Here is a 26,696-nt window from a genome sequence, read left to right as displayed (position 1 = left end):
AAGCTCTCTGCACTCTGATAAAATTAAATCTCATCTTTATATATTTAGCAAAGGACACTAAAATCTGCCTGATGTCAGGAGGAAGTAAAGGTTCTGACTAAAAATAGATACTAAAACAAGTTTAAGTGGGTGGAATCTATATAAATATCTACACTGTACTGATTTCTAAAGCAACAGTAATTAAAATGTGTTTTTTTGGCTTCAAAGTGTAAAGAAAGCACAGATCAAATAGTCTGGTACACAAGGCAGGCAGAATAACAGGGGATTTGTTTGTGTATACAGCTGTACTATAATACACCCCCACATCGACGCGAGCCGCATCACAAAGAGAGGCAGGAGTGAGACGAGAGCTTGGGGGGAGACTGCTGAGATCCATCCGTGGGTGGGTTCCCAGAAAAACCAGCACAAGTAGGTTGGGTTTCTGAGGATTCTCACGCAGCGAGGAAATCTGCCAACGAAGCTCCCCGCTCTCCTGCGCCGCTGCTCGCTGTGCAACAATAATCAAGGGGAATGTAATGAGATTCATGCGTGCAGACTATCAGGACGCAGCGCACGTCTCACTTTGTAAACCGTGACATTAATAAAAAAAAAAGATGCACAGGGAGGCAGGAGTTTAATACCAAGTGTTTTATTAGAAAATAGTTTACAGCTAAATTCAAAAAAACAAACAGGTTAAATGGGGGAGGAGATGTAATCATGTTGGTTTTCTGTTTCGGTCGAGCTAGTTGTCTGAGCAAACAATTTAATCAATGATTATTTATTTAAGCAGACGGATTGCATATATTCAGTTTCAGTGTGAGAGATTGAGGCAAAAAGAGAAAAGCTACCCCTACTTCAATTCTTTACAGGACATTTTTGATTATTTTTTCTTTTCTGTTTTAGTAAAGTTTGGCTTCACCTGTCTGGAATGTAACTAATCTGTCTGCCTGGATGGGTTTCTCCGTCTGTGTGGGAAAGAAAGATTAAAAGTTGTCCGCAAGGTCCATGATCCTCTTCCGCTCAGCTTCTTTGAACTCCTCGCTCTTTCCATCTCCAATGCTCTCTGCGTATTCTGCAAAAGACCAAAGTAAAACCAGAGGATTAGCTAGTTTGACAGCAAAGGCCTTGAGTTGCTGGAGCTTTAATCAGAACATCCAGACCAGAAGAAGGATGGCCAGGAGACTGTGAGGATGTGACGATGGACATCCTAAATTGGAAGTTCAGACCTCTGCAGACACGTCCATCAGGATTTGTTATTTAATTCTTTAAACACGAGGATCATGGAAAGTCACAATATTTAAAGAGAAGTCCAAAAATTTTTATTTAATAAAGAGAAACATCTATCATATTTATATAATCTTTAAATAAAACAATGTTTGGATTTTCTTATGCCTGTTGATTTCCTTTAGTTCTTGCCTAATCAGTCATATAAAAAGGTTTGGGCACCCCTATTATTCTTAACAATTTTTATTTCTAAATATTTGGATGTTTGCAACAGCTATTTCAGTTTAATATATCTATTAACTGATGGACAAAGTAATATTTCAGTAAGGATTTCAGTTTTATTGGACTAACAGAAAATGTGCAATACACATTAAAACAAAACTTGACAGGTGCAAAAATGTGGTTACCCTAATAATTTTATTGATTTGAATACCCAGCAAAGCCTCCAATAGGTGGCTTATTATTGAAGTGAACGATGTGTCTCTCATAGCTAAACACTTGAGGAATTGAAGGGCTTTTCTCTGTAACATCTTTTGTAGTATCTGTGTCATGTGCTGCCTTAGAGTCATCACACCCACACTGCATTGTGTGCTGCAGTGAAATAGACTAAGTTAGGCTTTCCCTGTGAACACGTGGCGTCTACAGAAAGAATTACTTCCCTCAGATATCCCCCTGTATATATATTTTATATACACTTTGCATTTAAAATAAAAATATTATTTTTTCCGTCAATATGCTCTATCCAGAACTCCTCAAGTGGAACATTTTGTTTCACCTGGTTTACTTTTATATAAAAAAAAAAAAACCCTTTGGCTATCCAATTATGAATCGATTATTAGAAAAATACTGAACATGTTAATCTATTTTCAAAAAAATCGTTGGTTGCAGCTCTAACAAAAAGAAAAAGAAAAAAAAGGCAACTTTACAGGAGAAATAACTTATCCCATGTTGATACAGCAGGACACTGAGTTCCACACCTAGTATCCTAATGCATAAACTGTTTAAAGGAGCAGAAACCTCAAAGTCGGGACAGGACTTTCTGTTCAACAAGTTATCTTTTTCATTTCCTAATATTCAGACGTTGGATAGAAGCAACTTTCAACAGGCCAGCATGAATGCTCAGACAGTAAACAGTGACATCAGTTTAAATGAAGACAAAATAATCTGATCTGGTCAGAGAAAAACAGCCATCAGCTGTCTTCTTTTTTTACAAGTCATTTTACACAAAATGGTCCAAACAAGGAAAAAGAAAAAAAAAAAGTTAGCATGTGCTTTAGTAGATAAATCTGCAGCTCAGTACCCAGGCAGCTACCCCAGCTAATTAAGCAGCTAATCTCAGCTCGTCACACTTCCGCTTTAATTTCACAAAATGCAAAATACCTGAGAAACAAAAAAAAAAAAAAAAAAAAAAGGAAGAATGTTTACTTTCTACCTACAGCTGAATCTAGTGTCTGTTTAAGTATAACAGCAATTTCAAAAAGGACAATCTTCCACCAGCGGTCTCAAACTTTTAGAGGCGGCCTTTGCTCCTCACACCCGATTCAAATGGCTAAACAGCCTCAGCAGCTCTGCTAACTTTAATGTACAAAGCAGGGGTCTGTAACTTTTTTACAGAGGGGGAATAAATAAAAGTGTTTACATCAGATGGTAAGGCTGAGGTACTGATGAAGTAACCTGTTGTTTTATGATTAATTTCTGCTTTAAAATATACAACAAATTCACAGGAATAACTCCACAGTTATCAGGTCTTAAAGGAATAGTACACCCAAAACATGATTAGCCTTCATTTTCTACTCACCTCCATGCTGAACAACACTCTGGAGTACTTTTTTGATATCTCAAATGCATCTGGAGATCTGGGAGGCTTCTTGCTGTCTGCTGACATTCAAATAATGGAGGTCTATGGTGACCGAGACAGAAAGGTCCATAAAAGTCCACAAAAAACGTGTCAATATTCCTCCATACTGGTCGTCCAATGTATTCCAAGTGTCCTGAGTGGGTAGCATCCAGAATTTACTCGAAACGAAGTCATTTAGAATGTTTTTAGAGCATAAACAGTAGTGTATAGGATTTCCTGAAAGCGCGCGCCGGCGCGTTCATGACGCTACGGAAGCCGGCAGACCAAACCAGCGCATTCAGCTCGGCAAAGAACTCATGCTCTTCCTCAACATTGAAGTCCTCAGACATTTTTCTTTCGTTGTTTCTTTCTTTGCACAGGTAAACAGCACATTTCTTCTTCTACGCTTGCATTATTGGCAGAGCAGACGCTGAATGCGCACTTTCATCTGGTTTGGTCTGCCGGCTTCCGTAGCGTCATGAACGCGCTATTAGGAAATCCTATACACTACTGTTTATGCTCTAAAAACATTCTAAATGACTTCGTTTCGAGTAAATTATGGACGCTACCAACTCAGGACACTTGGATTACATTGGACGAGCAGTATGGAGGAATATTGACACGTTTTTGTGGACTTTTATGGACCTTTCTGTCTCGGGCGCCATAGACCTCCATTATTTGAATGTCAGCAGACAGCAAGAAGCCTCCCAGATCTCCAGATGCATTTGAGATATCAAAAAAGTACTCCAGAGTGTTGTTCAGCATGGGGGTGAGTAGAAAATGAAGGCTAATCATGTTTTGGGTGTTCTATTCCTTTAATGCAGACTTTTGGCATCCATGTAAACATTTACATTTTAGGCTTTTATTTGAGTTATATGGGTATTGAGGAGTTTTCAAACACTTGACCAAAGCCAGTTTGCCTTCCATTTTAAGCCTGTTTGTGGTTGTTATGACCCCAATGACTGAACATTTCCACAGGCATTTTTATTCTATTGCATGCAATATTTCAGATGTTACTTGATTATCATTTGATTTAACAGATAAAAACACAAACGTTATATTTTTAAGGAAGTTATTCGAAGCCGCCCTGATGATGCAGACTCATTACTGATGACAAACAGTAAATAGTGCTGAGTGAAGCAAAACTAAAAAGAACAAAAAATAGCCTTAATATTTGACTTCACAGAGGGAGAACAAATTAAGATCAGCATCATAGGTTATTCATGAATCCGTTTCTCAATCAGCTGATTCCTCATTTGGTCTTTTTCAGACAGCAACCTGACATCTTAATGCTGTTTCCTTTAATAGCAGACAACAGCAACATCAGCAGACCATTTGTCTGAAAAATGGAGACGGAATCTCTTTCAGATTAAAAAAAACAAAGATCATATTAAAAATGTCTGAATACGGAAAGCTTTTTTTACGTTTGTGGCGCTGTAACTGAACCGATATTCCTTAGAAATGACCTAAGCAGGCTCTTATTTGATGTCTCAGCAGATGCTAAAGCTTCATTAAACTCAAATAATGAGTAGATTGTGTTTCTATAAGAGGTAAAAAAGCTTCTGTAGCATCAAATGGCCCAATTTAAATATTTTATTGTTTTAATAGAGGAGCAGAAACTTAAATAACTTGAAATCAGATAGTTCATAAAAGCTTCCCAGGCCATCTATAGTCTGTTCATTATTCTGCATCAGATTCTTCTCCTTTAGAGAAACACTTCAGCCTAAATAGACACTGAAAACAGAAACAGGTCCTGCTACATTCTGCAGAGCTTCTCTGTGTGCTGCCGAACATTTCCATTGTTTTCCTCATTTTGTGTTTCTGCCTCCCACACAAGGCCTTTGAGACTGTTCGACGGTCGATTTGTGAGTCTAATGTGCAGAAAGAGGAAGTTGCAGCTGCCGCAGCCTCGGTGGAATCCGTGCATCCGTTCTGCCTCTGAAGGAGGGATTAGACATTAAACCCAGAGACAGAAAGAAGGAGAGGAAAAAAAAAACAGTTTTTCTCTCCTGGAGACACTGCAGAGACAATAGAATAAAAAAAAGCTTTCCTGACTAAAGCCTGCAGGTTTTAGGAGAGTGAGGAACGGCTGTCATTTTTTTTTCTCCTGAAGGAAGAGATGCTTTTACATTGCCAGACTGTAAATACAAGATGATGGCAGATGAAATGGGACTAAGAAAAGACTTTACAGATATAGAGAACAAATAATACTTGACTTTTCATATTTAGAACAGAATGATGGAATGCTGGCTGTAGCAACTTTGGCCTCGTATTTTGGACCGTATAACGGCTGAATCTGAGTTTCAAATTCTCCTTATTTCAGCTTAGACTGTTTTTGAAAGTTACATTTTCTACAGGGTTTATACAGGACTGAGTAACTCTAATTTAATCTCCACCCATCCATCCATTTCTGACACGCTTAATCCCAAGTAGGGTTGGGAGGGGTGCTGGTGCCTATCTCCAGCTGTCTATGGGCAAGATATATATATATTAGTGCTGTCAATCGATTAAATTTTTTTAATCGCGATTAATCGCATCAATGCCTAAGTTAACTCGCGATTAATCGCATTTTAATCGCAAATTTTTTTCCTGATTGAAAATCATTTAAATACTCTCGATGACATACAAAAAATACATACAGGCTAGGTTTGTGCCAATGTTCTTTTTTTTAAATGAAAACAGGTCACAGATACTGATTTATGCCATAGAAACATATGGCAAGAAGATGGGGAGGCATGTAGCAAAAAATAACAAATATGTAGCCAAAAAAAAAGGCCCTGAAAACAGGCTGATGTAAAAGACAGTCTTTACAGTTAATACAGTCTTTTGAACAAAGACAAGCATTTTACCCTACTGCTATAGAATGTAGTACAGTTAACATTAGATGTTAATTAACCAAGGTAATAATGAACAATTTTCAATCAATACATCAAAATCAATAGACCGACATTACTAGATGGAGGTAGTCTATGCTCTAGAAAGTTACTTTTCAGCCTCTTAACAAAAATGAGAACACACACACACCCACCCACCCACACACACACACACACACACACATACCGACCTGTGGCGTACACAGACAGCAAGAGTGCCGTAGCAGATTCCATTTCACCTCAGTAATCTGTTTTCTCAGCGTATTTCAGGTTGCTACTAGTTACCAGACACTCAACTTGTTTGTTGGTGGTGGGGCTTAAAGAAAAGGCACTAGCGTCACCCAGTGTATGAGCGTCTTTTTCCCTTGAGGAGCTCCGCTCTCGAAGCCTATGGAAAATGCATAGACTGGGGGAAAATAGCCCCGCCTTCCCGCAGGCTGCAGCGGGATGTACTTGGAAAATTGTACCATAAAACCACATAGCGTTAATCTCACGTTAAAAAAATTATCGCCGTTAAAATGGCCTCGCGTTAACGCGATAATTTTGACAGCACTAATATATATACATAAAAACACAGCAAACTCCTTCTACTTTTACCGTTGGCAGGCTGCAGCCATGTCCCAAATTCCTGTTTGCAAGCCACTTTTGTTGAAATTTGCATTTTCCCCATTCTCTAGCTTTTTCTCTGCCTCAAGCTTCTTTTCCGAACATACAGCTTTACGATCAACCAGAAGCAGTTCCGCACAAACACGCGGAACCATTTTTATCTGATATATCTGATGAAAATAAAGCATTTTAAATGCCACTATAATCACATTTAATGATTTTTAATGCCAACTAAGGCCTCAGTAAAAAAAAAATAGAATTTAATTACTTTTAATTACCCCGCAGAAACCCTGTTCTACTTTTAAGACCTTTTTATAAATAATTTAAATGTGAGACCCAAATCCATCCATCCATTTTCTCTCACGCTTATCCCAAATCCTGAGGGGTGCTGGTGCCTATCCCCAGATGTCTTATGGGTGAGAGGCAGGGTACATCCTGGACAGGTCGCCAGTCCATCGTAGAAGACCCAAATCAATTACAAAAATGTTGGGTCCGAAAAACACAAATCAACAAAAGTCATTTTGATTTGTTTTTTGTAAGACCCAAATCAATTACACAAAAAAATTCAAAATGACTTTTACTGATCCTTGTTTTTTGGGTCCAACATAAAATCCTGAAATCAGCAGCTTAAAGGATTTTATTTAACTAGCATCCATCACTGTTAACAGACTTAACTTTGTAACAGCGTCGGATGAATACTTAGAGATCAGTTGGTTGGTTTCCAGTCTTTTTTTTACAGGCATATAATACAAGTATACAACTTTAATGCCTAACAAAAGCCAGAATCTGTCCTCCTGGTAGGTTCTCAACAAAATGATGCCAACACCAGCGCAAAGCTTGATTAAAATTGGCTTCAAATTGAAACTTGCTTTTAACAAAATCTGGGTGCAAGTGCATCTGGGTGCTCAGTTATTCAAAGACGACATCCAAAGAAAGGCAGCGTCAAAATCGTTTCTGTCTGAAAACCATCAAGATCAGACGGAAAATCTGCTAAAACTACAGCGACTGACAGCAGAGGTTTGGTTCAGATTATTTTCTCTGCTGAATCCTACTTTTCATCATTTAACAAGAGAATAAAAAGATAAACTTCCCCATGAGACGTGTGAGATCATTAGTAAAGCATCCTGAATGACACAACATAGAAGGTCTGCCACGAATAAAGTGCGTGTTTAAACTGTTATTAAGAGCAGCGTATTTAAACAACCAAAAAGCTACTTGTTCATAACATAAGGGAGTCTGTGTGACAATACAAAATGGATATAGTGACAATTTTGCGTTGTTGCACAGTGTAAAATGGAAAATTTGTGCTTAAAGCTACAGTGTATAATTTTCAGCGACATCTAACGTCCAGACTGCAGACCGCAGCAACATGAACATCTCCCCCCACCGCTTCTCCCCCCCACAGTACGGCGAGCGTTACAGGACAAAATGTCTTCCACGACGTCCACATCACCTACCTTCTCAAGTGATGAGGTTTGTTTACATAGATAATTTTACAGATAGTATTTCATTAGTCTGTGTAGGGTATAGATTTCATGTAGACTTAAGATAATAAATATACCCGTTATTTCTTCTACATCGTTGTGACGTTTTGGTAAGCTGCTTTGCATGGTGATATAAACAGATGAAGTAATTGTAGTCATTAGTTTAACAGCGAGATTGTGTTCGCTGGAAGAATATATATTCCCCGTTTACAAAGTCCAAGTCTTGTTTGTGGCACGGGGGTTACAAGGCGAGGAAGAGGGCGAGGAAGAGGGCAGAGAGGCCGGGGTGGGCGTGCAGCCAGGGCCAGGCGAGGGAGAGGTGCCAGCGGGGTGACTAGAGCAGAGGAGGAAAGGCTTGAAGATCTACAAAGGAGCCGGAGAGAAGTAACCGGGGTATATATCCAGAAAATCATTTTACAGAAAATTACTGAATCATTACCTGTGAAACGTCAGGGACGTTGCTGAATAAGTATACTGGAGAGTAACAGCATCATCACGCAGCATGTTATTGTAATGGGCGATCTCGCAATCGCTAGTTTGTTGGCTCTGCGCTGCCGTAGCGCAAAAATGTCTGCCTCCATGGCCGCGAGACCCGCTCCTATGTAATTATAAATAACGAATTTTAAGGCAACGCAAATATTAAGGTTAAGAGGCTGAGCTCGTAGATGATGATAAATAACATAGTTATGTATAATATATTACATTTCTGACTGTATATCCCTGTAATTATTACACACTGTAGCTTTAATTAGACATGGGATTAGGAAACTCTTCTCAGAACCAGTGGTAACCTGCCAGAGAGATCAGGCAAAGCTAAAAACCCTTAAGAAAAAAAAAAAGAAAAAAAAAACAAAAAGAAAAAAAAAAACAGCCACCATCAGCAGAATTTAATCCAGAAACAAACATGGACGTTCTAAATTGGATGCAGTTTCTGATAAAAAAAAACAAGTTCCAATTTATAATGATGAATAATAAATGTTTAAAAATATTTTTTTTAAAGTTACAACGAAACATCCGCTGTATCAACATTTTTTTAGTTGAAAATGTGTTTTTGCTATAAAACCGAATTTATATCTGAACTAAACCGAAACTAAAAATATGTCAATGTAGCCCAGTCTGCCCGGACCATTAGCTCATTGTTCTATAATAAATATTTCTAAAATCTATCTAGTTAAGCTACCAGGTCTGAGTTGGAGCAAGAAACAAATAATGCATCACTTTTTCCTTACATATGCAGCAAAATGACATTTAGGAGAGTCAGGCTTCTAGCGGAGATATTGGAGGTTTTAATTTCAAGGATAACCTTTAAAAAAGCTGCAAAAAGCAGGAAGAGTGCATGGATGCAGAGCTTGAGGAAAAAGCAGACCTGCAGGCTACGTGATGGGTTTTTTGAGAAGTTTTCAGTACTGCTCAGGTCAGAAGGCAAACTGTGAGAGTAGCCCGAGCCCGAAGATGGAGGTCACTGTGTGGAATGAAATTACAGTCTGACAGGCCACCATCATAGAAACTAAGCTATGAAAGTTTAGGCAGGAGTGCATAAAGACACAGGGACGAAGAATTGGACTAGAGGACGGAGACATTCAGCATTGCATGCACCAGCCTAAAAATGGCCGAATTTTATGGCTCAATGAGTTCTAAAAGGACAGAGATGAGGAGAGTCAATAAAAACATGAGATCCTACAGCCTCTTTTACCGCCGGCCTGTCATTCTGAACCCGTTACTGCGCCTCCGTGTCTATGAATGGCTCTGCAGTCAGCCATACATACAGAAAGGTCAGAGATTCAGTGACTCCTCAACTCCCTGCCAAAGCTTTTCTTCAACGTGCTGCTACCCTCTCCTCCTGTCACCACGGCAACACGGTAGAGGACAATACAGTCGTGAGCATTGCCATTACTCAGGTCAGTGACTAGGACTGATCTGCCACGAATACAAGCGGAATCGTTTCCAGGAGCCGTTTCTGCAACTGCAGCCAAGGAAGGGGACACAGTGAGGGACTCTGACTGAGGTTACAGCTGCAGATGGAACCACATCTGTCATTTAAAACACGGCACCAGAACAGGAGTCAGAGACGATGCAGGGAAGTGCTGAAAGCTCCGAGCCACGAAGTCGTTCAGCCTCTGTTCCCTTAACAAATAAATGCTATGAAAAATATAACCGCTATCATAAAGACTTTAAATTAACGTATGCAGTCGATTAATAAAAAAAGTGCTTTTTTCGAAATGTCCTTTTTAGGGAAGATTAAATCAGTTTTACATCTAATTCTGATATTCTTAGCAGATATATATCAGACAACATTTGATTTTAAAAACATCAAGTCCTTAAGTAAAAAAAAAACATTACTTTACACCCATGTCAACAGTCAGTGGTAAATGTACATCATTTTCTGCTTAAAACTGTGTGGTACAGTAGATTGCCCAGCCCTTAAATAAACAGTACAGGTGCTGGTCATAAAATTAGAATATCATGAAAAAGTAGATTGATTTCAGTAATTCCATTTAAAAAGTGAAACTTGTATATTATATTCATACATTACATACAAACTCATATATTTCAGATGTTTATTTTGTTTAATTTTGATGATTACAAATGACAACAAATGAAAATCTCAAATTCATCATATCAGAAAATTAGAATATTGTGAAAAGGTTCAAAATTGATGGCCCCTGGTGCCACACTCTAATCAGCTAATTAACTCAAACCACCTGCAAAAGCCTTTAAATGGTCTTTCAGTCTAGTTCTATAGGCTACACAATCATGGGGAAGACTGCTGACTTGACAGTTGTCCAAAAGACGACCATCGACACCTTGCACAAGGAGGGCAAGACACAAAAGGTCATCGCTAAAGAGGCTGGCTGTTCACAGAGCTCAGTGTCCAAGCACATTAATAGAGAGGCGAAGGGAAGGAAAAGATGTGGTCGAAAAAAGTGTACAAGCAAGAGAGATAACCGCACCCTGGAGAGGATTGTGAAACAAAACCCATTCAAAAATGTGGGGGAGATTCACAAAGAGTGGACTGCAGCTGGAGTGAGTGCTTCAAGAACCACCACACACAGACGTATGAAAGACATGGGTTTCTGCTGTCGCATTCCTTGTGTCAAGCCACTCTTGAACCACAGACAGCGTCAGAAGCGTCTTGCCTGGGCTAAAGAGAAACAGGACTGGACTGCTGGTGAGTGGTCCAAAGTCATGTTCTCTGATGAAAGTAAATTTTGCATTTCCTTTGGAAATCAAGGTCCCAGAGTCTGGAGGAAAAGAAGAGAGGCACTTCATCCACGTTGCTTGAAGTCCAGTGTAAAGTTTCCACAGTCAGTGATGGTTTGGGGTGCCATGTCATCTGCTGGTGTTGGTCCATTGTGTTTCCTGAGGTCCAGGGTCAACGCAGCCACATACCAGGAAGTTTTAGAGCACTTCATGCTTCCTGCAGCTGACCAACTTTTTGGAGATGCAGATTTCATTTTCTAACAGGACTTGGCACCTGCACACAGTGCCAAAGCTACCAGTACCTGGTTGAAGGACCATGGTATCCCTGTTCTTAATTGGCCAGCAAACTCTCCTGACCTTAACCCCATAGAAAATCTATGGGGTATTGTGAAGAAGAAGATGCAATACACCAGACCCAACAATTCAGAAGAGCTAAAAGCCACTATTAGAGCAACCTGGGCTATCATAACACCTGAGCAGTGCCACAGACTGATCGACTCCATGCCACGCCGCATTGCTGCAGTAATACAGGCCAAAGGAGGCCCAACTAAATACTGAGTGCTGTACATGCTCATACTTTTCATGTTCATACTTTTCAGTTGGCCAACATTTCTATAAATCCTTTGTTTTTATTGGTCTTCAGTAATATTCTAATTTTCTGATATGATGAATTTGAGATTTTCATTTGTTGTCATTTGTAATCATCAAAATTAAACAAAATAAACATCTGAAATATATGAGTTTGTATGTAATGTATGAATATAATATACAAGTTTCACTTTTTAAATGGAATTACTGAAATCAATCTACTTTTTCATGATATTCTAATTTTATGACCAGCACCTGTATATGACATATATATATATATATATATATAGTTAAAAAATCTTATTTTTAACTACATGCATATTTCTATACATTTTTTATTTCACACAGTGAATTCAATTATAGGCAGACTGACAAATACAAGCAAAGCGTTAAAACCACTGAAACATGTAATTGTTTTGTTTCACATGTTGCACCAAACTCTTCACTTCTAGCATCTTAAGCCACTAAAATATGCATCAGTTGCTTGTGTTGAAGGCAGCAAAAGACTAATTCAGAAAATCCCACAATATTGTAATTGTAGCACTTTTTAAAGTTGCTGCATTGAGGAAGGATGGTCTGTACTCATTACACCAAACTAAGCAACGAGTCCAGTGGGGCTAAAGTGAATCTTTTGATGAGTAGAATTATGCTAAACAGACACAAACCTCCTCATATTAATGGATAACGCCACACTTTAGTCAACATGGCACTAAACTCCTAAACTTAGACGGTGGGGATGCAACATTTACAGAGTTAATCCAGGTTCAGGAAGTAAAAAGCCTAGACAAAAATTAGGACAGTTTGAACGTCCAGCTCCACAACATAATAAGGGACTAAATTTTAAACCAGAGGTCTTAAACTATGGCCAATGCAGTCCTGCCAATCTTACATGCATCTTAGCTTCACCACACCTGACTCCAATAAAGGTTTAATAGTAGAACCTTACTGCTTCCATTGAGGTAGTTTAACCATTTGATTGGGGCCAAGGGATACATGTAAAATCTGCAGGAATCTCCAAGATCTGAGTTTGAGATTTTTAGATTCACCAGGTAAAGTGAATAGGAGAACTAAGCTGGGGGTTTTAATTTCTGGCTCTGAATTTAGCAACCTCTGACATTTACCTAAGTTTAAAGAAACATAACTAAGTAAACTTTATGCACAAGTTAACCCACAGTGTTAATGTTATTGTTGTAAAAGTCGCAACAAATGCTTTGCTACAAGTTTTTTATCAAGTTAAAAAAAATGAATGCTTCAACTCAGAGATGAGGTCACTTAAGTTTCCAGTCCCAGTAAGTCAGGTCTGAAGTGTTTGAGGGTTAACTCCAAGTCAGGTTCATATTCAAGTCAAGTCTATCACGTAATAATTTAAACTTTTTTTTTCTAGCTCGACTTAAAAAAAACAAAATTTTTTTAAGTTGGTTTAAATAATTTTAAACATTCCTAGAATGTTTTTTCTCACTTTAAATCCAGTAAAATAAAACTAGGTTCCAAATCTGTGAAATCTGTTATTAAACTTTTGATAATACACTAAATCAAATAATGACCAAATGTGCAGCGCAGTGACAGCATTTTTTAATTAAAAAAACAAAACAGGTAGTGATAAGCTGGAAATGTATTTGCAAAGACAAAGCTAGCTTAACAGAGGAAAAAATATCTGAGCAAATTTTTTGTTTTTGTTTTAAGCTATTAACGTCCTCGGGTTGCAAACATACATTGCTAATAAATGAAGGGCACATATTTTGCAGTGAAACATATCCGTGTCACTCTGGATTACATGCAAAAACAAAACAATAACAGAGATTAAAATCTCAGATAATAAAAGTTCAAGTCAAGAATCAAGTATTTAAACGTACAAGTCTAAGCAGAGTCTGAAGTACCGATGGTCAATATGTCTGCCGGCCTGTATCTGTTATTGCAGGGGGCGTAGTTATAATATACTTTTTTATAGCAATATTGAACTCTGTCACACAGTAAATTAAACAGGTAAGCTTTGAATAATTGCATTTTAAAGGCTGTAGTTTCAGTGACTATGAAACAACTTAGATCATACTTTATTTTATTGCAATATTTAATTTACTGCTGTAGACTTTTCTTTGTTGAACATTTGAAAAGGTTAGAGCAAAGTTAGAGATTGAAGGGGGCACAAAGACTTTCTTGTTAAAAGGAAGGTCCAGGAAGAAAAGCTTTGGAACTACTGCATAAGTGCATTCAGCAGCCACGCCTTAAGATTACGCAAAGCACATTGCTGCACCTTCATATTTATGCTGATTTGTTATTTAAATTGAGAGTTTTGCAACATTTGTTATAATTGTGTAATTTCTATCATGTACATTGTGGAAAATAAAGCTATTTTGGCTGTATGTGTCGGACCCAAGATATCAGCAGCATAAATCAAGGATAAGTCAGACTGATGTCAAAATAACTGAGGTGACACCAGCTGCAAAATCGCTTCACCTACACAGAAATACAAGCTGTTGAAAACAAGGCTCCGGCAAACTCAGGATAATAATTGGTTTTTCTCACATCAAGTTAGTCAAGTTGTTCCAAAGCTGCAACAGACAAATCAACTTCAACCCACACGTCTGCAAAGGAAGAATACAAAAGGGCCAGTCGTGTTGTGAGCAAAGTTGTCAGCAGGAGGCTTTTCTTCATCTTTTACATTTTCCACTGTTTTTTGGTTTTGGAAACTGAATTAAATTTAGTCCAACGTCTAAATATTTTGGGTAATGTGTCTCTGAAATGAATGTTCCACACTAACAACATTTAACCTCTATAACAGGCTTCGTTTAAACAAAATTCCCAAATATGCTTTGCCTTCCTGTGCAAAAGTGCGCTGCTGCAGGTGAGGGCCGTTTAACTTTGGGACAAATCGAGATCTGATAGGTGAGCTGCTGAAGAGCCTCTGGGATGTATTAACAGGTGGCTTCACATCAGTTGGTAGCCTTAAGGCCAATTTATGCTTCTGACGCATAGCCTTTGCAACCGTCAAATCTGTCTCCTTGTGCAGAGGTTCCGCAACCGTCGCCGCACACCTCAAAAAAATCCTGACTATGCGTTGGACGGTCGCAAACCCACACTGACCTCAAGCGGAAGTGCACAGATAAAAAGCAGCTGTGATTGGTCCTTGGTTTGCCTTTCTGGTCTCTCTGTGTGGTTGTCCTTCGCGATTTGGTGAAGTGTTGCGCCATTATTAAAAACCGAGGAGCAACTACAATGGACAACTACGAGGAAAGGTTAATCGAGGAGGTTTGAAATTACAACCACTTGTACGACGTCTCAGACAAAGTATATAAATATATCCTCTTCAATGTCTAGCAACTCTAGATCCATCTCTGTGATTGTGATATCTTGCGGATGCACCATTGTTTTTTTGGAAGATAAAAAATTCCGCCGGCGCCGCCGCAGTTCTCATGACCATCCGCCGAAGTTCTTGCGAGTTCTCGGATATCTTCCCCCTTGCGCTTTGTGCGGGAAACTGCTGTGTGTCCCTAGAAATTCCAGACCAACGGTGCAGAAGCATACCAGTAAAACTGGTTCTCGACCAGACCCCAAGGGACATTTGATGCGTGCGGATGCAGAAGTATAATCTGCCATTTAAAATACCCTTTTGTTGATCTCTAGTGTGAAGTTCTTGTTTCTTTTCTACTCAAGTCTGACTCATAAAACATAGTGATTGCAACTGAACTTGGGAAATTAAAAAGGAGTACATCTCAGAAAGGCAATTTTTCATCTGCACTAAAACTGTGAGCGTTTGAAAAGAATCACAAACAACACTTTTTTTTTCTCAACACAAGTGTTTTTGACACCCCGTCAGAATCTCACTGGAAACTATGAACCTCATCCAGACAAGAGATGTGTGAGGTGAATCGTGACTGAATCTTCTCCTTGTGCTACCAAATACCTCATCAATGAAGCCCGACCTTACAGGATGTTATTCTCATCCTCAGAATTAGGGTGAGGATATCTTCATCCAGCAGTGCAGCTTTAAATGTGGCCAGCTAAATCCATTAAGGGTCAAAACAGCTCAGTCGGTGGCCCACTCTGCATGTACTTAACCTTTTCCTGCAATTTCAAGCTGACCAGGAGGAGCACTTAAAATGGGAAAGGTCTGCAGAAGTTGGCCTGTTGAAAAGGGTGAGGACACACAATGAGAGGCAAAAATATATTAAGGGCGATCGGATGCTCTGATCATTGGCTAAAATAGACACAGACAGATAACTAGTAGCGATGTGGAAAAATCACACTACAGGTAGGCATGGAAAGCAAATGCAAAAGAAATACCAACCTAAAAACAAAGTTACTAAAGTCAGGAGCAAAAACATGAATGTGTAATTAATAAAGTGGAAACTGAGTTATCAACACAGAAAACAGTGTTAGTAAGGAAAAACAGTGTGAAGACAAGCCAGGCACAAGTATATGCAAATATGCAGATGAGCACTAAAGCGACGCCACCCACAACAACATCCTCCCGTATGTGCGCACAAACACAAACGTGCTTGGAGGACTTGAGAGGTGCCACGGCTGCTGGCGAGTGTGACGGATGACTCCATCTACAGCGTTACGCGCCACAAAGGCCAGAGGGTGTGTGATCGGAGCCTCGTGCTCAAGCTGTACCCGACGATTAAACAGGAAGGATGGATGGCGCACAAGGACAAAAATAACACACCTGCTACAAACAAAAAAAAAAACAAATACGGCAGGACTGGGAATGTTAAAGCAGAAACAAGTCTGTTTCATTCTCCAGGGGAGGCTCTGATTACACTGCAGCGCAAATATACATGCCAGGAAGCATCTGAGTGTAGAGTTTTATCATCTGAACACTGCCAGTATGTATAAAAACCAATAAACACTTCTGCCCGGGTGTATTTCCCAGCGTTTACTACAGTTACATCTTTATTTCCCATCGGTATTTTATATTCGGTAGACATGTCAGAGCTGCCACACTATAACATCGTCTCTATAGAGGCATGAGATGTGCTCTACATGAATATTTACTTTAAAGATGTTTCAGTATAAAAATGAACACAGTACCACAGAAAAGTATTTCCATCCCTAAAACCTTCCCACAGTTGGTCAAGTTGTGACAAACTTAACAGCCTTTGGGAGGGTTGTAAAATGCTAGAAATAAAATACTTCAGCGTAAATAACTTTCTTTGGCAGGAAAATCGCCTTAAAGTCTTCTGGACTTTGCCTCTGGTGGTAAACTTTATAAAGCTCAGCTGGTGAGCTTCTATGAACACAACATTTCATGTCTTGCCATTTATTATCTCTTGGCTGTAGGTTTAGAACCCTTTACCCTCGATTTCGAATCTTTATCAGGTTCTTAATGGACTTAACTTTATTTAACTCAATTTATCTTCTATCAGCAATGACTTCCTTTCATGTCTTTGCTGAAGAAAGTCCTCCCTAACATAAATCTGTGGTAATGAGCAGTAAAAGTTTTCTGCCATCTGATCTTTCCTGTGTCCACAGTGGGTTTCTTGTTACCACTTAACCACCACCCAGATTTTTTCATTGCATGACCTACCCGTATATGACATATATTCTCTCCACTTTTCTGCAGATCCTCCAGAGTTACAAGTCTGCTGGCCGCCTATCTGATAAATGTTCTCCTTGCCCAGCTTGTCCGACCAAATGCGTTTTGGTCATCAAAGCTTCTGATTTAGATGCATAATCTTATTTAAAGCATCGAGAGCGGCGCATCCAAGTATCCTGGCGTCAGAGTGTCCAAGAATTGATGCCGGAGAAAATTGAAAATTGAACTTTTGCTGTTTGACGCCAGAGCGTCAACCAATTAGAGAAGCTGATCCAGAAGTTTTTTGGGGGAGAAAGACACATGCTGTTATTGTTTGTGCAGAGCTGTCTGCGTATCAAAAATAAATAAAATATCAAAGGTTCAAATCCAAAGGTTTAAAAGGAGTGCAAGCTCTGATCATTATTGCTCCACTAATGATTTTTTTTATTAGCTATGGTGAAACAGTTTATAAATTATTATATTTGATTGTAAATTCTGGTACTTGCAGTTTTTACCACAAACCTTAAAAACTATTTATAATGGTTACAAACAGCAGTGGGAAATCCCACACAGGCTGGCCACTGCAGAGAGCTCCCAGCAGGGATTTCCAGTGCTGCCTCCCGGCTGTATGCTGAAGGTCTGGCGCTCTGAACAAGAACTGCAAATTTTAATAAGATCATAACCCTGATAAACTGACTGCACAGATGTTTGGAGGTGGACTTTGTCACTTTAAAAGGTGTTAAAACTATTTTTCCAACTCATGAAGTAAGAAAGTCAAGCTGATCTCTAGCTTAAGTGCCGAGCTTCCAGAGCGTCGAAGCAACTTGACCACTGTTTGACCGGGCGTCCAAATTTCGCCGTTTAAACATTTTTGATGCCCAAAATGCATTCCGTGTGAACACAACAAGCGGCATGATTTCAATTCAATTTCAAATTAATCTTTAAAAGGTTCCTTTAGATGTTTTAACAGGATTTAACTGGCAGATTGATCAATAAGTCAAACTTTCTGTGTGTAAAGATTTTATTTTTGGAAATCTAGATTGTTTTCAATCAATCTATCCTTGGTCTTCCATAGCTCAGACTTGTATAAGTTAATGACTTTTAGTTTTTAGATGTCTACTCAGAGCTGATTAAGCTGCAAACATTTAGGTGTTACACCAGGCATCCCCAAAGTCGGTCCTCGAGGGCCGCTGTCCTGCAGGTTTTAGAGGTCTCTCTGCTCCAGCACAGCTGGTTTTAATTGAAAGCTGATTAACAGGCTTTTGCTCAACTGCAATCATCAGAATCGACTGTGCTAAAGCAGAGAAACCTCTAAAACTTGCAGGACAGCAGCCCTCGAGGACCGACTTTGGGGATGCCTGTGTTACACTTTCATTGTTTGTTGATATAAACCATTGATTTATAATCTTAGCTTGAATTCTGCTGCATCAGTGTTTATAATTAACATAAAGTCATTTTACCTATGAAATTTAACAGAGAGAGAGAGAAAAAAAAAGCATTGATCGGATTTGGTAGAAAAGAATTGAAGATTCAATTTTGAAGCAATATTGCCTTGGCCAAGTGATGGGTACTGAAATCTGTACTCTTATTGGTACTAATCTAATTCCATCGGCTCTATAAATATCCCATTCAGGTAAAATCCAACCGTTTTGGTACCTAAATGCATCATTGTGATGGAGAGGGACAGTAAAGTGGCAGACATTGAAAGCAACATAATACTCTCAATAGCGTGATTGCATCAGAAGCTGCTGCTACGCTAAAAGCAGGGCTCATAGAAAGTACTTGAGAGGAGGCTCCACTTTCCAAAATGCAAGGCTGATTTCACTGCTGCAATATTTGTAAAGTACAAGACCAATGGTGAGAATACCTCAATTCTGAGGAAGCATTTGATAAAGAACTTTTAACAAGGCTGAAGATTGCACTATTTTCAACAGTCTAAGATGGATGTCTACAACTTCTGCATTCTGCACCGTTAGCATCTGTTAGAGGCTTGTTGTGTGCATGTGGTCTGTCATTTTTGCTGCCGAAAACCAAAAGGAACCAATTTTAAATTTTCTCTCCTGTGAAATCAATTCAGCCACTAGTTTCTTATGCATAATTTATGCCTGTTCATATAAGCACAGTAAACGTCAAAATGTTTGGATTCTCTATGATTAACATCCTGATTTCCTTGCAGACACAAAGAATAAGGAGATGCAACACCGAATACCAGATTTTTTTTTCCACTTCAGCTGAAACTGTAAAATGACTCAGCTACTAAGCTGCTAGTGGAGGGCAGTTGACAACAAAAGTGCAAACAAGACTCTCCAGGCAATCAAACCTTGTAAGACTTTCAAAACCCTTCAGATTACTTTTACATTACAGGAACGCTCTGCACTGGACTGTTGCGTACAGATTTAATGCTGGCCTGAAGGCTTTGAACATGTTTTAAATTGTAATCTTGACAAATGGAAACTGATCAATTTCAATACATTCAAAAATAAACAAATAACCAGGCTGGGGTTTATGAGCCTTAGGATGGTTGATATGAGGGGTTCTAGAGCACATCTAGAAAGAATTCAGGGATTTACTAGGTTTTATATCTTTTCTCATTGTTATACCGTAATAGTTATTGTTTAAGGAAACTTAAGGAAAGATTCATTTAATAACATAACTTAACTAGAGCTACATTCACATTGCAGACAAATGTGGCCCAAATCCAATTATTTTGACCTGAATTGACTTTTCCTGACTGTTAACTGTAAACACTTTGCATAATTTTCCAAGAGGGATGAAATATAAGAAAACTCTGATGTCATAAAACATACTAACAAATAATGTATTTTATGATTGTCAATTTTTTTTTTTTTTATTAACACCCTACAGGTAATACAAGTATATATATTCTGTAGATGAATGAAAATTGAGACTTATTTAGTACTGTTACCAAGTTCTTCACTCCTGTTTTATCCAAGTGGAGGCCTACTTTGGGGAAATGGCTTTTAGTTGAGCTTTTATCTACAATAAATAATAATTCTATGAATTTGATGAATACGTATTTAAAAAATTATGTCTGATAAAATCTCCATCAGTTTTAGATTAAGAGTCATCACTTGCATAAAGCTGGACTTTCCTTCACAGCAAACTATAAAATAAGTCAAAGCTTAGTTTTGGTATGAGTCTGAGGTTTCTTCACTGAGAAAATCACTTCACCCCTACCTATGAAATGTGTTTATGTAACTGGAAATATGATATGTTAAGCACACAGAGTGCAAATATGAAGCCTAAACAACCAGGGTGTATTATTGGATAAAAGAACTTTACAGAAACTGGTTTTAATGCATACAGCTGTACTCACCTCTCATGATGTGGCGTACCACTTTGACAGAGCCTCCCCTTATATTAAGAATTTGATGAACCCGCTGCTGAAGCTGAAGAAGGAAAAGGAAAACTGAATTACAATGATTGTTTTTAAGCTGCTGTTCCAACATGAAGCTGTGCTAAACTATGTTCTCTGAAGCAAGGAGGGAAAAAAGAAAACAGACCTCAGCTTCTACATTTGTCTGTTTCTCATTTAACACCAAAAACATAAACATCTTATTGGATAAAGATATATGTTGCCAAGATTACCGCATCCAATAGGGTCTTCATTTTGGCTCGAGCCACCTAATGATAAACATATTTATGGGTAAAGTTTGGGGTTCAGAAGTGGAGTTGAGTTTCGCCGTTTCTACCAGCTCCACTTTGGTCGGCTGAACTCCACTTAGTCTGGTTTTGTGTTTTGTTACCTCCTCTGGAGCAGCACTGAACTGTGCCAAACATGGCGGCACATGACGTGAACAATTTGATATTCACTGTTTGGCCAGTGGCCTCATCAGCTGTAACTCAGCAGGATCTTGAGCAAAAAGCAAAAGCTACTCTGAAGAACCTATAATATAAGACATATTTTCATTTTTTTCACACCTTTTTGTTAAGTATATAATTCCACATGTGTTAATTCATATGTTTGATGCCTTCAGTGGGAATCATCAATTTTCATAGTCATGAAAACTATTTAAATTAGAAGGTGTGTCCAAATTTGTGGTCTGTACTGTAGCTATGTGCTTCCTCAAAAACAAACCAAAAAAAAAAACAAACAATTGAAGGCAATCTAAATACAGAAAGTATTGAGACAAGATGCTACAGCTAGTAGCAATCCCACACCTTAACTTTTAGGGACAAATTCAACTTTCAGATGTGAATGAACCCTTGCTCAGACAGAGCAGAGCTGATAAAGGACTATTTCCAAATGTAGGAGAATTTAAAAATGGAACAGCCTGCCAGCAGCTTTGAACTAAACCTTATTGATAATCCTGTAGGATTATCGGTCGAGCAGCTCTCATACAGTAGAGACCAACACAGCCACATTGGTGGATGGAGATGCCATCCCACAGTAATGTGTGATCAAACTGGTGACCAGTATGACGAGATTAGAGGCCAAATAGGCTCAGTTTGAGCAACAAAACTACTCAACTCTACAGCTTAACCTAGAATGAATTATAAATGTGGCACCATTTAAAAGAAAAACATGCACCTCGCCTAAACTTCAGCATTTAGTCAGTTTGTATTTGTATTAAACATACTCTTAGTCCATATGAGAACCACATATAGTCCCATCTGACTAACATCCCTTAAAACTAGTGATAAAATAACTAAGATGTGTTTTCAACCTATTTGTTTTTTAATGAGCTATCCTGGATAACTATAATTTATATCTTCTTACACACAAAGTGAGCAGAACTGCTTTTTCAATTCCGATTTAATGGCACACACCAACCAATCAATATAACTAATAAAAACACGGAGGCTTGGTCAATATCAGACCAACTGTTGGTCTAATAAAGAAGAATTAAAGGACCTAAAGATTTTTACTTCCCTTTAAAGAGTATAAAATGAACACAAGATATTTTCTGGTCAAAACGTGATTAGAAAGTGTCTAATTTTTCATGACAGAAATAAAAAGGAGCCCTTAACAGGTTTAGGTGACTCAGATGCGGTGTATAAACTGTGTGAGCTAATTGGGTACAACAAGCCCATAAACAACCTGATGGCTGTCTGCTTCCACAGGCTACTTGATCGAAAGCCTTAATGATAATTGATTGGGGAGAAAACTCATTTAAAAAGCCAAAGTCAGTATGTGTGTGTTGGTGCGTACCTGAGAGACTCCTGAGTTGCTGATCTCCACCATAATATAGCACAGCAGCTGAAGAACAAACAGCCCGGCGTCCAGACGCCGAAGGTAGAACTCGTCCTCCATGGTTTCGTCCAGAATCTCCCCCCGACGAACCATGTCCTGCAAACACGGCAGGAGGAACACATTCGGAATCACCTTTGTGGCTTTTTGATGCCTGTTAATAAATCTCCATTTGCTTTGGTCTGATAAAGGGAGCGTCTAACATTAGAAAAATCTGAGTAATTTAGATGTGGTTTACAAGCCTTTTCCCACAAATCCATTTTTCTACATTAAACAGATGCAGAATCAATGGATTTAACTAAAAAAAAAAAAAAACTCTCTGACTAACACGTTTCTGCACACTTGCATAGTTATTCATCTTAACAGTCCTGTCAGTGTGCCAATAACACAATGCTGCCAATAAGCTCCCAGTCCAGATTAATCATCATTAGCGATTAAGAGGTAAACCTGAGAGAGGAGAGCAGAGCCTGAGGTGAGAACCTACTGGAAGGGCACAGAAACACCACCAGATTCTGTGTTCAGCCATCACAATAACAAACATATCAATGCAAGTCTTATCTAGCTACCTGAACTGCATTCTTTCATTATACAGTCATCGAGAAGAAAAAAACATGGTCCTTTTCTTCTTAACTTAAATATCTTACATCGATTGTTTAAGACAAAATAATAACAAAAAAGCAGTAGAGTATAATTTAAGGGTTATTATCTGGCTGCTTTCTTATACTCAGATTAAGTACTCAGATTATCATCTAGATTGTTCCTGAAAACTGCACTTTTAGGTATTCAATGTTACTTTTATTTCGGATTTATTCACAAGATTCACAAATTAATTGACACTTCATTGCTTAATCTTTGTTTTTTATGATAAGGTTGGTTTAATATTGTTTTTACATGACTGTACCGCAGAAATGCAACATCTATCTTAAATTTAGTCTTAGTTTTCATCTTCAGGAGGGAAACTACTATAAGCTTTAGTCACATTTTAGTCATTACGATGTGATAGTTTTAGTCAGTTTTAGTCGACTAAACTTAAAGTAAGTTTTATGTTGCACTTCATAAAACCGTTAACCTTTACAATTTCCAATAACAACAACACTACGATAGCTGGGTATATAATGCTGCAGTGCAGTTCATCATTGCTGTTGGGCAGAAAATTTTGAATCAATTTAAATAAACCTTTTTATCAAATAATACCATACATTATAGAAAAGTGTCTCACAAAATCTATGAAAATAGCAGATCTAGTTCAAAACATTATATTGAATAAAATAGGAGACAGACAAGCTGACAAAATGTAGAGTAAAGGAATGGTTTTAGACATACAAGGTTTCCATCCAAAAGCAAACACTTCCTGATCTCCTATTAATTGTGCATTACACACAGATCAATCAATCTTCATTTCTAAAAAACAAAAAAACAAACAAAAAACACATTCTGATTTCAACTTTGGCAATTCTGGTTTTATTTCTTCAATTTTTCACTTAGTTAACACTGCTGAGGGGTCAAAGTAGATTTAAATTCAAAGGGATCTGATATCACAAAAATATAAATCAAAAACACAGAGAACCTACATGCATTTCCACTGTCGACAGGGCTTATGTCTGCAGATATAAGTGGTATGACCGCTTAGATAGCAGTGAAGTAGAACACTGCACAACACCTCAGGGGCATATGTGTTTGTGTTAAAAAAATAAATTTTGTGCCTTATCTTGATTAACAGAACAGCAGTCTCAACAGTTCTGCAGAATAAAATGTTAATAGGGGATTTATTTTTTAATTATCACCAAAACAATGAAAATAACTAAATTATGAACATTATTAAAGCCATTAATTTAGGGGACATTTTTATTTCTTTATCTACTTTGTTTCCTCTGGGTAAAAAAGCAGCCTATAGTTCTGTTTTATTGCAAAGAGAAGCAATATCACATTTTAAGATAGTTCCATATCTTGGACTTATAGCCTGATAAGAATGCACACAAACTGTATTAATGCCATATGAATATAAAACAGCTTTCTTTTCATCTTTGTCTGTTAAGAAGAAAACAAGTGCATTCCTCTAGTTTGCAGTGAAATTGGAAAATGTAACACTTATGTAAAATCATATAAAGCATAAGACTTCCACACATAGAGAGAGAGACCGTTTCATTCATGTGAATCTGCTTTAAGGGTTTTTTTTTCCCCCCAGCGTCTCTCGGAAATGTAATCTACATGAAGTCATGACTGCCTGCTGTAATACAGAGATGAATGCATGTTCTGATCATCGCCTTGGATAACTTGTCAACCTGCTTTCATTCTTAGAATCACCCTCTGAGATGCAAAAAGCTGGAAATGTATCCAAGAACATGATAAAAATCGACTGACTGCGCTAAATTAAGATAAATACAATGAGTTGGAAATCACTTTATTGTTAAAAGCCTTACATGCTTTTAAAAGTATTCACTCCTGCTTTATGCTATGCTAATGTCTTTTAATCTTTTTTTGTGTGACAGGACACAAAATAGTTTAACAGTAAATGAAGCAAAATCTAAACCAAAACATGTTTCTTCAAAAAGACATGCATGAACATTCCTACACAGATTTACAGATACATAAAAAAACAGCAAAAGTGATCATCGTAACATTAAAGCAGAGCCCTGATTTCTTCGGTTATTATTTATTTGGTTCTATGTTTTTTGTAACAACTACTATTTTTCTTTAATCCAAACCCCCCTGTAAGAAGAATACTGACAACAGAGATGATTTCTATAGTCAAATTATGCAGACATATAATCTTGGGTGGCGTATATGCATGCTCTTTTAAAAGCAAAGCAGCAAAATGCTCTGCCCTGTCTGCAAGGCAAGGGATATATAAAAAAAAAAAACACATATCAACTAAATAAATGTGGGAAACCAGAGCACCATTACAGACTGAAGATGCGTTTGCACTCTGAATTAGCTTTTTGTTCACTGGCTTCATGATATCATCAGCAGTCGATGCTGTAAAGCGGTTTGTCAATGAGACGTATCTTAAAATAGAAAATAGTCTGTGTGAATAATTGTTTAGCGGATAGTTCTTTGGAGCATGGATGATATAATAGAAACCATAAGAGGATGTATACATCACACTGAACAATCACTTGCAAATCAAATGTAACACATTTATAAGCTGAGTGTGAAATGGTTGCCTGGAGGAAAACTTCTGGATTTACTTAAATGGAATTCTGTCAAGTGCTTAGAAGTGCGTGTTGTACCTTCGTCAGACAGTAGGTCAAATATGAAGGAGTATTCATTACTTTTTAACTTTTTATTATTTTTAATGAGGATATATGCTAAAGTGGAGCGAAGCACATCATGGCAAACTAATGTTGATCTTAATGTGTGAACGGATGGATGTTTTCACTCCCCTCTACTCTTTAGACTTGGACAACTTTTATTGTCGTTTTGTATACACAGAGTGTGTACAATGAGAAATTTCATGTAGTACAACTCTCATGACATTTCAATTTCTTAAAATGCAGCAGTGATCAACTTTAGACAGCACGGGAGAAAAAACATGGTACAAAAAACCGCATTGATATGGAAGTCCAGAGAAGTAGTATATATATGGTGCAATTATGCAGTGCTTTGGTTTGGTGTTGTCAGTTTAATGCAGAGTCTGTGACATGATTTAGAGTTTTTTCAACATTCCAGTTGTCTGAAGTTGGTGGGGAAAGAAGCTGTTTCGGAATCTGCTTGACCTGCATCAAATGCTGCGAAGCCTCTTCTCAGAGGGCAGCAGGGAGAACAGTCTGTGATGGGGGTGTGATGGGTCATTTATAATGTTACGGGATTTTAAACCTCTAAATGAAATCCTGTTCAGCTAATTGTCTATAAAGGCCAAACAACAGGTTAATAGCATCCTTCTGGTGACATTCTTAGCATAAAAAACAATAATACCACACAATGTGCCCTCTCCTCTCTCTAAAGGCCGATTTATGCGTTTGACGCATAACCTCTGCAACCGTCAAATCTGTCTCTGTGCGCGACCATGCAGAGGTTCTGCAACTGTCATCGTGCACCTCAAAAAAATCCTGACTACGCGGCAGATGGTTGCAAACCCGCACAGACCTCAAGTGGAAGTGCGCAGACAAGAAGCAGCTGTGATTGGTCCTTGGTTTGCCTTTCCGCCTGTCTGTGTGGTCGCGCTTCTCGATTCGGT

General features: G+C 38.2%; 1 protein-coding gene across 1 annotated transcript; it reads right to left on the bottom strand.

Moving 5' to 3' along the window:
• Positions 1–612: 612 nt before the first annotated feature.
• Positions 613–22,640, bottom strand: LOC119781542 (beta-catenin-like protein 1). The gene is made up of 3 exons (XM_038282042.1): positions 22,481–22,640; positions 20,645–20,717; positions 613–1,051 (listed from the first exon to the last, which is right to left on the bottom strand). The coding sequence occupies exons 1-3, from the start codon at positions 22,613–22,615 to the stop codon at positions 963–965; spliced, it is 297 nt and encodes a 98-aa protein (XP_038137970.1). The 5' UTR covers positions 22,616–22,640; the 3' UTR covers positions 613–962.
• Positions 22,641–26,696: the final 4,056 nt, after the last annotated feature.

The sequence above is a fragment of the Cyprinodon tularosa genome, unplaced genomic scaffold, assembly GCF_016077235.1.
Source record: "Cyprinodon tularosa strain WSP-4 unplaced genomic scaffold, ASM1607723v1 ctg1039, whole genome shotgun sequence".
In the NCBI taxonomy this organism is placed as follows: domain Eukaryota; kingdom Metazoa; phylum Chordata; class Actinopteri; order Cyprinodontiformes; family Cyprinodontidae; genus Cyprinodon; species Cyprinodon tularosa.
The sequence above is the reverse complement of the archived record's forward strand: the minus strand, read 5'-3'. Positions and strand labels throughout refer to the sequence as shown.